Source organism: Phodopus roborovskii, unplaced genomic scaffold, assembly GCF_943737965.1.
Source record: "Phodopus roborovskii unplaced genomic scaffold, PHOROB, whole genome shotgun sequence".
NCBI lineage: Eukaryota > Metazoa > Chordata > Mammalia > Rodentia > Cricetidae > Phodopus > Phodopus roborovskii.
In genome coordinates, this window is record NW_026126618.1 from 4,346,483 (window position 1) to 4,361,247 (window position 14,765).

Consider the following 14,765-nt stretch of genomic DNA (forward strand, 5'->3'; position numbering starts at 1 on the left):
CTGACATTTGTGGAAGAAAACATTTTTTCCTAATTAAAAGAAAAGAAAACTGAACCAACAAAAGTTTGTGTCTTGGCTAACTTCTGCAGCGCCTACCTTTTCTTTTCTGCAAAGAAGAGGAGACTTCCCAGTGAATGCAACACCTGAACTTTAAGGCTTCTTTGATTGCTGGCTTGGAGAACGTCTGTATTTTTAATCAGGTAAAAGAACAAATGTCAGTTCTAAGGAAAATATTTCCCTTATATTTGCAAGAATATTTTCCACGGCATTACTTCTTAACTGTGAAGACCGCGGTAAGAAGAAAAACTCAAGTTAATAGTCTTTTCAAATGTCACACGCTATATATACCCAGAGAGAGAGCAAACGAGGTTCTGTTTGAGCACTGAAGAACGGAGATTGAGTCGAAGGCCCCAGAAACACAGAGGCTCCATGGAGAAGGCAGGCAGAATTGGTTAACAGGGGGGTGCTGGAAGGCTGCAGAGAAGAGAAGGAGGTGGGTACCAGGAGTTGCACTTTCCAGAGAGTGTGCACTGGGTCCCTCAAGAGTAAGGTAGTGCCTAAATTCTGGAGGTGCTGGAATGGCACTTTGGAGAAGTGGTGATTATACTGTAACAGACAGGAAGTTGGTTTTCAGCAGAGCTGGTAAGAGCCTAGTACATCAGATTTTTTTTTTTTTTTCCTGTCACTCATCCGGGGATTGGGGAGAGTATTTCTTATCATGCACTTTCAGCTTTCTAATAAATGAATGCACCTGTAATTATGGCTGTGTAGCCAGAAGAAACCAACAGGCATGGCAGGAGTTTCTAATGAATCCAGTACTCTCAAGCAGGGTTTTGTGAACTGTCGCACAGTCCTATCACCTAGAACGTTGCAGGTACCAACCAGGGATGCAGGATTCCCTTCAGAAACTTGCCCCACAGTGAGCAAGAAAAGTAAGATCCCTGTTCATGAAGGTCAATGTCTTTGTTTCGTAGGGTCTTTTAAAGGTATTTTCATTTCTAGTTGCCCTGGATTTTCCAAAAATGTAACCACTGCACTGTTCGGTTTTGTTCAGAACAAAACTTACAGTGTTGATGGAACTCAGTTCACCAACGCAACACGCCTGTGCCAGCCTAGACCCATCGTCACGGTGGCGATTCCTCAATGAGATGGTAGCAGCTGGCCTGTTGTAAGTTCCTCGTTTATATATTAAACCACAGCATCTAATTATAGAGTCATTTTGTATTCCTCCATACTGAATTTTCAGAGATCCCAGATCGCAAAGAACATGTGAGTTACAGGGGTTATTTTAGGAAATAAAGGGAGAAAGGTATGATGTCTGTTGCAAAGGGGCTGCCCCTGGGCATACAATACAGGTGAAGGGCACACTGCTGGATTTGTAGAAAAGCCACATCTAAGAGGAAGATGTGAAGGGTGAGGCTATCTGGGGCAGCGCAAAAGTGCTTGCCGGTGTCACCATCGGCATAGGCGCTCACAGCTCCAGCAAGAGAAGAACTGGGCAGAGGGGTGGCCTACGGTCTTACAGGGCCATAGCCAGGTGAGTAACAGCAGGAGGCTGGAGGCCAGAAAGACTGCCCTGGAGTAGTCACATTCTTTCGTCCTGCTTCAGTCCTCTACATTCACTTATTATTAGTGTTTGTGTGTGGAGGGGCATGCACATCTCATGGCACACATGTCAAGGTCAGGGGACAACTTTGTGGAGTGGGTTCTCGCTCTCTCCTTCCACGCTTACATGAGGACTGTGCAACAAGCACCTTTACTGGCTGGGCATCTCATCTGTACAGCCCTCATCCTACTTTTAAAGGTAACATCTCAGGACCAGAGGTGACCTCGTGCTAACACTAAAGGTCATACTGACAATTCGTAATGGGTTAGCCTTACCTATGGTTTGGTAAAAGGACGAAATTACCAGCCCCAGCTGTGAATAGGGAAGTTTGCTTTTCTCCACGGAACTAAAAACTCTGAAGTTTTCCTGCGAAAGGTCGGGGGGTATTGGCATATGCATCTCTTCTGTTCCCAGGCAAAACTCCACTCTCCCTGAGGAAAACTGCGCGTTGTTTACCCCTCCTTTCTCACCTAAAGGCAAGGTGGAAAAAAAATGGAAAATGGTAAGTGGAAAGGAGGGGAAAGATGGACAGGTAGAGGAATGCCAAGGAGGAAGGAAGGACAGGCTTCTGTATACAGATTGGCTTTTCCGCAGTCAGAGGGATGCAGTTGTCTTAGCCATGGGGTCCAGAATGGATCCCGTTCAAGTGGATGGGCTCTGTACCTTCATGTTTCAGGGAAGGCAAAACACCAGCCAGGCTAAGACACCATAGAAGGACAGACAGACAGGCTAAGGCAGTACAGAGGGGCAGCAGTCCAGGATAAAGCATTACAGAAAGACAGGCAGGCTAAGGCAGTGCAGAAGGACAGACAGCCAAGCCAAGGCACTACAGGACAGACAGATGGCTAAGGCAGTACAGCTGGGCAGCCAGCCAGGCTAAGGCACTACATACAGAAGGACTACATACAGACAGGCAGGCTAAAGCTCAACTAATATTTTGCTTCTTTTGCAAGCTGGGGGAAATGAGAGAGTTTGAGTCTGCCTTCTTAAAAACAGTTTCCCACAATTTCAGTTCACCTCTGGGACAGAAACCTCTCCGAGAGAAGCAACATATATGTTGCTCTGACCTGAAACAGGAAGAGAGGAATGGAAAAAAAAATCTGTCTTGTTAGACGATTAGAGAACACAGGGAAGAAATCGGCCAGGGTAGTGATGTAAAGGGGCCGAGGGAGAAGCTATGATGGAGGCTGAAGTCTGTGACCTGAGGACTAGGGATGAGCTTCCGAGAATGTCTTAGTACCCGGCGAGCCTGGGGGTTAGCTGGGAGAACCATTCTGAGGAGTCAGCTTTGATTTTGTAACTCATGCGTTATGCACCAATAATGTATGTAGAAATTGGAGGAGGTAAAGTGATACGGAGAATTAATTATGCATGCTCCCCGGAACTCACCGATTGAGGCGGGCTAGCCGGCCAGAGAGCATCAGAGAGACACTTGTTCAACTTTGCTGTGACCAGCATGCTTTGTTTTACATGGGTTCTAGAGACGAAACCCAGGACCTCGCGCTTGTACGACAAGCACTTTGCCCGCGGAATGATCTCCCTGTGTCTATCGCTGTTCACATCCTCCCCTCCTAACTGGTCTCCCTTGTTCCGTTGGCTGGCCCCCTTTTGCCCCCAAAGCCTCCCTTCCACCTCCATGCCACAGGCATCACATCATTCACGCTTTCTCCCTCTCCCCAGTCTCTGTAACAGACATTTCATCGAGGCCTCTTTGAGACTGATGAGCGGCATCTGGTAAGAGGTTCTGCTTCACTTGAGGAGTCAATCACCTCCCAAAGGACAGTCATCATAGCTCTACACCTGCAGAGAAGGCTCCAAGACCCTCCCAGGCACAGAACCAAAACTTCATAACAGACCTCATTTTCCTTTCTAGCTACTGTATTCCTGGAAGTTGGCAGTAGAGCAGAAAGTTTGAGGCAGGTCGGGGTGTCTTGGCTGGAATAAAGCGCCATGAGAGAGATGATAAAATCTGCTAGACAAGATTGGAAAAGGCTGCTGGGGAGAAGTATGTTGCAAGGAGGGGCTTGTGAGGCCAGAGGTTCTGAGGGATGGTACATCACCGAAGTACAGGCCAAGGGACAGAGAATAACTTTTACCTTGGGTCTGTGCAAGAAATAACAAAAGCAGCTTCCTGCTGTGTCGCACTGATCTGTTATGATACTTGGACTTTTCCAGGGTCTCTCGAAAGCACCTCAAAGTGTCTGCCACATCGATGGGCACACAGACAATCTGTTTGGCTCGTTTATACTCTGAAACAGAGGAGAACGTTAGAGATGAAGGACAACATGAGCTGACAAGTCACAAAACAGCTCTACTTCAGAGATGACCTCAGCTTGGACCTGAAGCTACTGAATTCAAAGGCCCCAATGTGTAGCAGGCATCTAACATGTCCATCAATTTTGTTTTATAGAACATTTCAAAGTTCTTCTTTTTTTTTTTTTTTAGAGAAAAGTTTAAAATTTTTTTTATTAAGAAATGCAAATAACTTTAGATCTTGCCAGTTTTCCTTGTGAAGCCTACTTTTTCATTTAAAAAAAAAATGAAATAATCTACTCCTTTTCAACAGCCTCTTCAAGGCTCAGGCGCACTGGGAAACAGGCAAAGGGAAGACGCTAGCAAATAAACAAAATCTTGGAGACTGAGAGCCAGTGTGTAAGGGGACTGAAATCAGACCCTGAGAGAGGAAAAGCGGGTAAGGCCATCTGTGGGCTGGAGCTAATCAGGTGCTCTGACTCGTGCCAGGAAGGGGAGCATTTGGGAGAGTCGCTGCTCGGTCTCTGTGCAGTGAGGGTGGTCCAGGAGCAACTGGACGGCTGCAGGTGGGGCTGCACTCGAGGCCAGATGGGGCTGGACGTGAGTCCACACTGAATAAATAGCTAAGGGATTTAGTTCTTTAATGAGCTGAACAAGTAGGAGGCCCCAGCAAAAAATTTAAGGTCTTGATAATGTAGCCACTTCATAGGTAACAGAACATGCCCCCGTGTAGCTGATGAAATACGGCTAACACAGAAGGACTAAAGTCACATTGGCACAGATAATCTGGTTGGATGATAAACTGAGGGAAATAAAGGTGACAGAAATAAAGAGGGGCGGAAAAGGGTGTGCTGATACCTCTCCAGCCCTAATAAGTCCAGTAACTTACTGTGAGTGATTGACTCCTAAACACAGCCATGAGAAATCTAGACCATTATTACCCTTATTTTACAGATGAGGGAAATACGGCATGGGGGGGGAGAGGGGGGTGCGCTGCTAGATCAGCGTCATAATTTGAAATCAAGAGGGGGGGAGGGTGTTCCTGAGAACACAGACATGTCTTGTGCCACCATTAGGTTAGGACAGACAGACCGTAGCAATGGTATGGAGTTGGAGACACAGTGAGCAGACTTAGCTATGCTGTTGAACAAAAGGGTCCATCGCAGTGCTGAAGCCTTCATTAAAGGAGCTGCCGCTATTTTCTCCAGTGGAGATCCAGGACTGGCACACACGGAGGGAAATCTTAGAGCGCTCAGGCACCCGCTCTGTTCCTGGAGGCAGTGGCTACCACACTGCTTCTCCCACAGTGTCACTTCACTAGACAGAGGGTTGTGAAGTGGCTACCAGGGAGCCATGGGAGGCAACAGGAACAGTCAGTGGCCTCTGTGGCAAAGGAATCATGGGGTGGGGGTGGGGGGCACCTCTGCCTCTGCCTCCATCCTTTCAGGGCAGGCTACTCACTGCCCACTTGGGAAACAAAGAACCAAAGCAGGCCAGGCAGATTTGGGGGGAGAAACCCATCCAGCCCCCATGCCAGTGCCCGCCTGCCCATGGAGACATTTCATCCAGTGAGTCTCAATTCCCTGCTCCTTCAAAGCATCTATTTTCTACCCGAAAGAATCATTCCCAACAGCGTATTTTTATATCATTTCTTCCATCTTTAAATAAGAAAAGAGATCTCTCTCTTGGCTCATTTCCCCTCAGGCTGGCATCCTATTTCTCTGTTCTACTTTATAGCAAAATTCCCCAAAAAAGATGTCTGCACTCATTGTTTCCCATTCCTTTTTTTTTTTTTTTTTTAACTTAAGGAAGAATTTATCTAAACCTATGGTTCCAGAGGGAGCTGATGGGAGATGCCATTCTGTAAATATGTTTCTCTTATTGGTTAATGAATAAAACACTGTTGCCAAATAGGAAGGCAAGATAGGTGGGACTAGGAAACAAGGAGGATTCTGGGAGACATAAGAAGAGATTCAAGATGTAGAGACTTGAGAGAGAAGAGGTCCGGACCCTCTCTCTGGTAAGATAAGACCACATGGAAACACTTAGGTTAATAGAAATGGGCTAATATTTAAGACAGCCAATAAGAAACGCTAGTAACTGGCCAACAGCTTTATATCTAATACAGCTTCTCTGTGTGTTATTTGGGGCTGATGCAGCTGAGGAACCAGGCTGGCGGGAAAACTGCTCATAACAATGAGTCCATTACATTAGGGCATCTTGTACCACATCATAACACTTTTCCACACAATGGTAGCCCCACAAGCTTACACCACCCAGTGACATTAGGTATCTATGTTTTACCGTTGGCATAACAATGAAACTGTAAAGCCAATTCCCTTCCCATGTTGCATTCATGTTGTGAAGTGACATGTGGCTGTACATGGAGTACTTGTGCATACTGGGGATTATATCAAACACTGAAGAAATATAGCAGAACAGAGCACAGAACTAGCTCTCATACAACTGACATTCCAGGCTAAACCTTGAAAATGTAATTAAAACAAAGGGGCTAAATGAGACTACCATGATGCTTACGTGTCTTTGTGGAAATCTCTACTTTTGTTTTTTGTTTGTTTTGTTGTTTGATATTTTTTTTTTTGAGACAGGATTTCTCTGTCTAACAGCCAGCCCTAGCTGTCCTGACACTTGCTCTGTATACCAGGCTGGCCTTAAACTCACAGAGATCTTCCTGCCTCCATCTTCCAAGTGTTGGAATTAAAGGTATGTGCCACCACCACCTGGAAGAACCTTTATCAATAGCTGAAATCTCTCTGTATTTTCCTAAATTACCATACCACCATAATAATTCAGAATAAAGTGTTTATTTCATATGACCACTGAAGAAAACCAATTCATTTCTTGAGAGCTGTATCTTTATAGATGACTTCAACCTAAAGTATACAATGCAAAATGAGCTTGACAGTTCAGCAGAACAGTTGTGGATGGAACAATTAGCCAGATGAGGGCTTGAATTAAAAACAACAACAACAACAACAACAAAACCCTCTACTCACTAATAACATAACAGTATCTACCTCTCAAGACCATGAAAATTGAAGAATCTTATAGAATCTTACAGCGTTCCAGCTCGATGTTACCATTGCCATATACTATTTTTAAATTTGTATTTCCTCAAATATTCCTATTCTAATCACAGCTCAAACAGCACATACTTCCAACATAGTTACAACTCACAGGGGCACTGGACACTGGCGTCGCCTGCCTTCCCTCTGGCCACTCCTTACAGCCTACATAAATACAACTTAATAGGAAGCAACCAACACACTTAAAAGACTCACCACATCATCACTAATTAGCATCTTCTGGTTCATAATTGTCCCAGTACACTGCCCTTCTCCCTTTGATGGGAGTCATCATTTTGATTACAACCATGATTAGCACATTTTCTCATGGTTGTAGCTATTCTTTATAGAACATAATAGCATATTCCATCTCCCAAGGTCTGTAGACAAATCCAGGTAGAAAGGAAGGACACTCCCTGATGGCAGCAGTCACGTGTGACTAGAGGATGACCCTCCACATGTGTTTGGAATCTGAGGGGATGATCACCTCAAGAGACCTCCTAAAGGCGCAGTTACCAGCAGCAATCTCTAGTCCCCACAGTGCTCCACAAATGCCTCCTGTGCCTACTCCCTTTTCATTGTGTTCACTCTTTTGTATTGCCCCTGAAACCTCTGGTCGGAGCAGCCTCCATCCCTGAGAAAGTCCCCCCTACCCAATGAGGGCGCCTCCAACCTCCAGCCTTACAAACTCTCTGGTATCAAGCCTAATCTCCCATCCTTCCTTTCTGCCTTAGCAGAAGGAACAGCCCCGCCCTCCTGTCTGCACCCCAGTCTCTGCCTTTGTTCTCCTCAAGGTCCTCGTTCTATCAAAAGCCATTCTCTTTGGTTGCTAGACTCTCCTTCTCTGGTGGCTCCTTCCATTTACTATATGGACACACTCCTTTTCTTCCAAAGAGAGACACACATAAAATGAGGTAGAAGGCCAGAAGGTGGTAGAGTATTTGCCTAGCATGTAAAAGCCCTACACCTCCCCAAGCCCCAGGATTTCTGAAGGGCAGTTCACTACCCACCAAATCCCTACAGATATGGTTCAGCACCGCTACCCCCACAACACAAATATTTTACTGCCCTGCTCATCATTTCCAGCCACAAAGTCATCCATTCAGCAAACAGGTACATGTTAAGCACTGCCAATGACATTCTGGTTATACCAGTGACCATGACAAAGATTCCTCCAAACCAGCTCACTCTGAATGTCACATCCAATCACCTACCCAATACCTCTCCCCAGGTATCCACCAGCCATCTGCCCCACGCCTCTTCTCGGCCATCCAGGCAAAGTCAGGAATGCAATAGCACCATTTGGTAGGTTTCCCGTCTGGGTGAAGGCATCATTACCCACCCAGACACCTGATGCAAACCCCATGACAATGGGAGCTTCTTCAGTCCTCATCTTCCCCCACTATACAAAGTCAGAACAGAATGAAGTCCTGTGCCCCTCCTCTCCACCCCTTTCCTGTCTGCTCCCCTCTACTGTAACTGTTCAGCTGCAGGCATCCATTTATGTACAAGCCAGGAGCAGCAAGTCTCTGGTTCCCACGTGGGCTCTTTTGAACCTATTTCTCATATCGCTGTAGAAGAGACCTTGAAGAGGGTGACTGGGAACATCTGACCCCTTCCTCCTTGCATCATTTTGCCTGGCTCCTCTCTGCTCTCCAGATAAACCTGAGCCCCTACATCTTGCTCACTAAAGTATGTTACTGCCTACTTCCTGCCAACCTTGATGATCTTTTACCTCCTGCAGTCCCTCAAAGATGACCGCTAGCTATACACCATTGCAGTTCGCAGCAACAGAGACAGTAATAATATTATCAGTCACAATCCCCACTTTATTTATCTCCTTCGACAGACCATAAACTCCTCTCTGACGAATCAGTAATCTCATTCATCTTTGTGTCCTCTCTAGCTTATGACAGCATTTATAACCTAGCAGATGCTCCATAAGTGTTTGCAGAATGACGCGATGGCTGAGGGACTAATGACATATCTATACATACAGCAGTATAGTAGACAAACAATAAGTGGAAAGACTGTAACGTCCTGAAGATTATGCTCCTTTCCTGTCCCAGAAACACAGACACTTGAGAAGGGAAGTACAGCACAGTCTTTCTTTCCATTCTCATCGCTTTCTTTAAAGAACTATTCGTTTAATCGTGGTAATACAATTAGATTTGCTTGGGTTTCGATTTATTTTATTTTTATCTGTGTGCACACAGGTATGTCTATGTGAGTCTATGCCACATATGGACAGACACCCACAGATTGTTGTATTGGAGTTGGACTGCCTGGAGCCGGTGTCATATGTGGCCCAATGTGGGTGCTGGGCACTGACCACAGGGCCTCTGGAACCACAACAAGCTCGCTAAACTGATGAACCATCTCTTCAGTCCCTCTATTTTCATCTTATTCCGTTGCTTTATTTCTAAAAGCTGTACTGGCCGAAACATTCCGGAAGTCTCTTCAGTTAAAAGCAAGTATGTCAAGGTAGGAGAGAGCCCTCGCCAGCCCTCTGATTATATGGCCAACAACTTACCATGGCACAGTACACCGAACAAGGAAATGGAGGCTACTGTCAGAATCCGATCGGCAAAACAAACAAACAGAAAAAAATTAAAATAAAATAAAGTGAGTTCTCAAGAAGAGAAAAACAGAAAAATGCACAAAGTAGACTTCTCTTGTTAATTCTCCTTTTCCTTTACTTACCTTTCCCTTCGGCTAATAAAACGATTTAAACCTACAGAACTGTTTAACCATCTTTTAGGACATTTTCAGCAATATGAAATGATGAGTAAAGTAACCCTGAAAAATCGAGTTCGCTCGCATAGCGGGAGAGCTGCCATGTGGAGCTCGACGACAAACCTTAAAGGGAACTGAGGATCCGGTTAAAACTGGATCTAACCTGAAAGAATAAGCGCCTTCAGCAGGTCGCTGCTTCCTTCTATATCTGCCAGCGTCTTGGGTGAAGAAGGGTCGATCGTCAGTTGCTTCTCAATGAAGTTCCGGCAGGTTATCTTTAAAAGATGAGAACAGACGGCGCTTAGGCAAATGTAGTTTAGAGTCTGGATCACTTGAAATGTTTGTCTCTGTCTCTGTCAAAACAGACGTGAAACAAACAAACGCTGCTGGAATAGCTCTCAGTCATGAGGACTTTGGGGAAAACTCGGCTGCGTATTTATTTTTTTTTCATATTTCTCTTGTACACCGCACAGCTGGGAGAGCATTGGGGAAATTACATGCAGCAATTAGAATATGGTTTTCTGATATTCTGAAAATTTGCACATTCCAAATACAGTCTTCTTTTCCAAAGGCGGATTTGGCTCCAGCCTATTCGTAATTAATGCAATTTTTAACGTCCCTGATGAAGTTTTTCAAAACTAATTGCTTCGATACTGTTTTGACAATTTCTTGAACAGATGTTTGAGTCCTCAAATTGTAAAATATGTGAAAACAGAAAAGTGTTTAGATGGAAGGAAATTTTCTTTAAAGAGTCCAGGACCCTGTTCCGTCTACGTCTCTAGTCATATCCCTTGGTCTAACCCAAACCAACCAACCAAGATGCAGCTGCCTCTCAGCTCAGTACGGTCACAATGCTTCTTTACTGTCCCCTGAGGACTTTCCACATGAGATGAAAACAGTCTGATAGGATGCAGACTCCTTCCTACAGTTTAATAAAACACACCAGGATGGCCCATCCTTCCCCCGGCTCCTGTGAGCAAATCTTTACTGAATGTCAGAGTGCCACCCACTGTTGCATACTGAAAAGATGATGTAGCAGCAGCAGTGAACAAAACAAACAGAAATTTCTATTCTGGAGGAAGGCACTTCAGTGGGTTCCAAGAACAAACACAACACTGAAGTACACAATGTAGCACATTAAGGAGTTTTAGCTGCCAAGGAGGAACAGTGCGAATAGACAGGTAGTTTTAAATACAGGAGAAAGGGAGGGAGAGATTCCGCCAAGAGTACAAAAGGTGAGTTAGGCACATGGAGGGCAGCACACTCCAAGCAAGAGTAACCACCAACGCAATGACCCTGTGGCGACAAGTCTTAAGGCAAACCTGCAGCTACAGATGGGTATGGTCTAGGCCACCTGGAATCTCAACACTCAAGAGGCAGACACTGAAGGGCTACTGTTAAGTTCAAGGCCCACCTAGTCTGCACAATGAGTTCTGGACCTGTCACAGCTATATAGGTCCTGTCTCAAAACTACCCAAATAAAAATAAAGTTTAAAAACTTGAGGAGAGCTGGGTGTATTGGCACATGCCTGCAGTCCCGGGACTCAGGAGTCAAAAGCAAGATGATCAGGAGTTCAAGGTCGTCTTCCACAACATAGTAAGTTACAGGTCATTCTTGAGCTATATAAGATCTTGCCCAAAACAAACAACAAATACCTACTGGGAAAATAAAAACACTGGGTGCAAGGCACTAACAAAAGCCCTGCAAGCTACTCTGGGATTGAGGCATTGTTCTCAGTGCTTCTAAGGGGTGTGCCAACCCTGACCTGGTCATGTTTTTCTTGTGGGGAAGGCCCACAGTAACTTCTGATTTACTATAACTAGAAGTGCTGATCAAGAGCAAACTGCCAATACCATTCGTGGATCTCAACAGAGAATACTCAAGTGGAAATACTGCTTATTTGGCTCCTAAATCCTTCCCTTTTATATGTGGGTTAACAGAAAGCCGCTGCTGCTTGAGAAATAGTATGGATTACCTTCTCTTCATTGTCAGCCTCGTATCTGGCACAAGCCTGTTGAGAGGCATCGGGGCCATTAAACTTCTGTATCCTCACAAGCAGCTGGCGCTGTGCATACACCAACAGCGGGGTCACTTGCTCTGTATACCGCTCACTGGGTCATGGTAAAGAATATGTTGAAAAGTTAACTTGAGCTAAAAGACCATTTCTCCCCCAAAAATCTGTTACTTTCAGTTGCCTATGGGGCCAGACATACTGTGAAATGGTGTTAAACTGAATGGCGAGAGACACCAATGTTTCCCACTTCTCCACTTGGTATAGAACCTCCAGAGTCTTCAACACAAAGTCATGGATCCACTTCAAGTCAACCACGTTGACATCATCCAAAGGATGCTCGAAAGTCAGGCTGGAACCTCCGTTATCATATTTGATGTTCCCATAACAGCTGGGAATGCTGAAGTCGCCTTTCTCTTCGATTGGCTGCAGGAAGCACATGGAGATAAGATGCCCAGCTTGAGGTCTTACTGTATACTCTGGTAAATAAGCGTGATGTATAATGCAACATGAGAAGGAGGTGAACCCAAAGGAAAATTAATGTTCTGCGAGTCACAGCTCTATAATGGGAGATGGTGCTATGCAGTAAAATCTTCAATGATGATGAAAATGTGCTAGATTCATGCACTGACATTTAATACATTTAATACCAGACATGACAAGTGTGGCTCTGATTATCTGATATGTGATGATACAACTGAGTTTTCAATTTTGCTTGGTTTTAACTATTTAACATTTTAATTTATTTAATGACAGTAAATATTTATTAGACAGCTTAGCATGTATTCACTGTTGGTTTAAGTAATGACATTAAACCAATATGATACAACTACTGGGAAAAACATTTAGTGTATATAAATAATAATCTTCCCTGGTATGTTGGACACATTAACTAGCATGTAGAATACTACACCCAATTCCTTAATATGAAGGTCAATTTTATGGAGGTGTCTTAGTTGGGGTTACTGTTGTTGTGATGAAACACCATAACAAAAAGCAACGTGAGGAGGAAAGGGTTTACTTGGCTCACACTTCCACCTCACTGTTCATCATAGAACTCAAACAAAGCAGGAACCTGGAGGTGGGAGCTGATGCAGAGGCCATGGAGGAAGTTGTTTACTGGCTTGCTCCCCATGGCTTGCTCAACCTGATTTCTTATAGAATTCAGGACCATCAGTCAGGGATGGCCATGCCCACAATGGGCTGGACCATCTCCCATTGGTCACCAATTGAGAAAATGCCTGACAGGCTTGCCTACAGCCTAGGCTTATGAAAGCATTTTCACAACTGAGGCTCCTTTTCTCAGATGACAACAGTGTATGTCAAGCTGACATAAAAACTAGCCAGCACACCTAACTCCTTGTCAACTTGACATACACACACACCACCGCTAAGCCACAACCCTTCCTTTCTTATTCATCCCCGACATCACACATGAACTCCAACATCATAATACAAAGCACTTTCAAATTTAAAAAGTCCTACCACCAGTCTTACAAATACAAACATTTTAAAAATCCAGTCTCTTTGAAAATCCAAAGTCTTTTATAAAATATAAAACCTACCACGGTTTTATATTTTATATAAAACTCCAAAATAAACTAAATACTTTCTTACTTCAAGAGGGAAGAACCAGGGCACGGCCACAATCTGAACAAAGCAAAAATGGACTCCAAGTATGTAAACCACTCAGTGCCCAATGTGTGGGATCCACTCACGACCATCTGGGCTCCTCCAAAGGGACTGGACAGCCATTCACAGCTCAGGAAGCTTATCTTCTAGGCTCAGGATGGCTCCACTGTCCTGGGTGGTCTTCCTCTGGTACTGAAATCTCCAAAGTCCTCGGGTTTCTTGATGCAGCAACACTGCCCTTTCACCAATAGCCTTTCCTGGGCTCTCTTCAAGGTGCCAAGTCCTAGGCCTTCAACTTTTAATTGGCTTGCGTCTTCACCAATGGCCTCTGCTTGTCTTTCACAGTTCCAAGTCTCAGCTGCTCTTCATGCCTAAGTTCAGCCTCGAGCATGAAATACAACCTTGGCCTCTGGAACACAGCTTCTGTGTGGGGACTCTGAGGAAACACTTCTCGGGAGATTTCATCTCCAGGATGGTGGTCTCTTCTTAATCACAGCTAATTTCTCAGCTCCAGCTGACCAGCCTCAATTGTCCCAGTGAGCAAAGGTTTCACTTTAGTTGAGCTGGTAATGGCCCAAATGGAGTCACAGTGAGTCAGACTCACTTCTGGAACTTCACACGCCAGGCCTCCATCGTATGCTTTTCTTTCAATACTCTCATCTTCCACGGAACAAAACCCACCAACCTTTGAACACTCCAATGGCTTTTCTATACAAAAGCTCCAAAGTCTTCCCACAGTCTTTGCAAAAGCAACATGATCAGGTCTGCCACAGCAATACCCGACTTCTGGTACCAATTTATGTCTTAGCTTGGGTTACTATTGCTGTGATCAAACATCCACATCACTGTTCATTATCAAAGGCAATGAGGGCAGGAACTTACAGAGGGCAGGTGTTGTGGAATATTATATTTACGAGGTGAAGATGAGTTACATTTGTTCATGCTACAGAATATTAGTTTAACTGTGTAAAGGTGTTTACTTTTGTTTATTCTGCATCTGTTTAACTATGTAAAGATGCATTGCATTTGTTTCACTTTGCCTACCCAAGGCGCCTGATTGGTCTAATAAAGAGCTGAACAGCCAATAGCTAGGCAGATAAAGGATAGTTGGGGCTGGCAGTCAGAGAGAATAAATAAGAGGAGAAATCTAGGCTAGATGAAAGAAAAATGGGAGAAGGAGGGACACACCCTGGGCATGAAGCCAGGCACCCACTAGACAGACAAGCATAGAGAAACAGTCAAAGTAAGACATACAGAAGTAAGAAAGATAATAAGCCCCAAGGCAAAAGGTAGATAAAGAGGATAATTTAAGTCAAAGGAGCTAGCCAGAAACATGCCTAAGCTAAGGGTGAGCATTCAAAACTAAAGTAAGTCTCTGTGTCATGATTTGGGAGCTCATTGATGGCCAAAAAGGAAGGTCTGGTACAGGCAGGGACTTGG

The 14,765-nt window shown here is 44.6% G+C and overlaps 1 protein-coding gene across 1 annotated transcript in view; it reads right to left on the reverse strand.

The window, feature by feature from the left end:
• Positions 1–14,765, reverse strand: part of Cfap54 (cilia and flagella associated protein 54) — a 244,454-nt gene that overhangs the window by 117,809 nt on the left and 111,880 nt on the right. Inside the window, exons 37-42 of the mRNA XM_051206281.1 lie at positions 11,896–12,119; positions 11,658–11,793; positions 9,845–9,956; positions 3,703–3,855; positions 1,882–2,076; positions 97–184 (exon numbers count right to left, since the gene is read on the reverse strand). Coding sequence (XP_051062238.1) covers positions 97–184; positions 1,882–2,076; positions 3,703–3,855; positions 9,845–9,956; positions 11,658–11,793; positions 11,896–12,119 — 908 coding nt within the window. The remainder of the gene's footprint in view (positions 1–96; positions 185–1,881; positions 2,077–3,702; positions 3,856–9,844; positions 9,957–11,657; positions 11,794–11,895; positions 12,120–14,765) is intronic.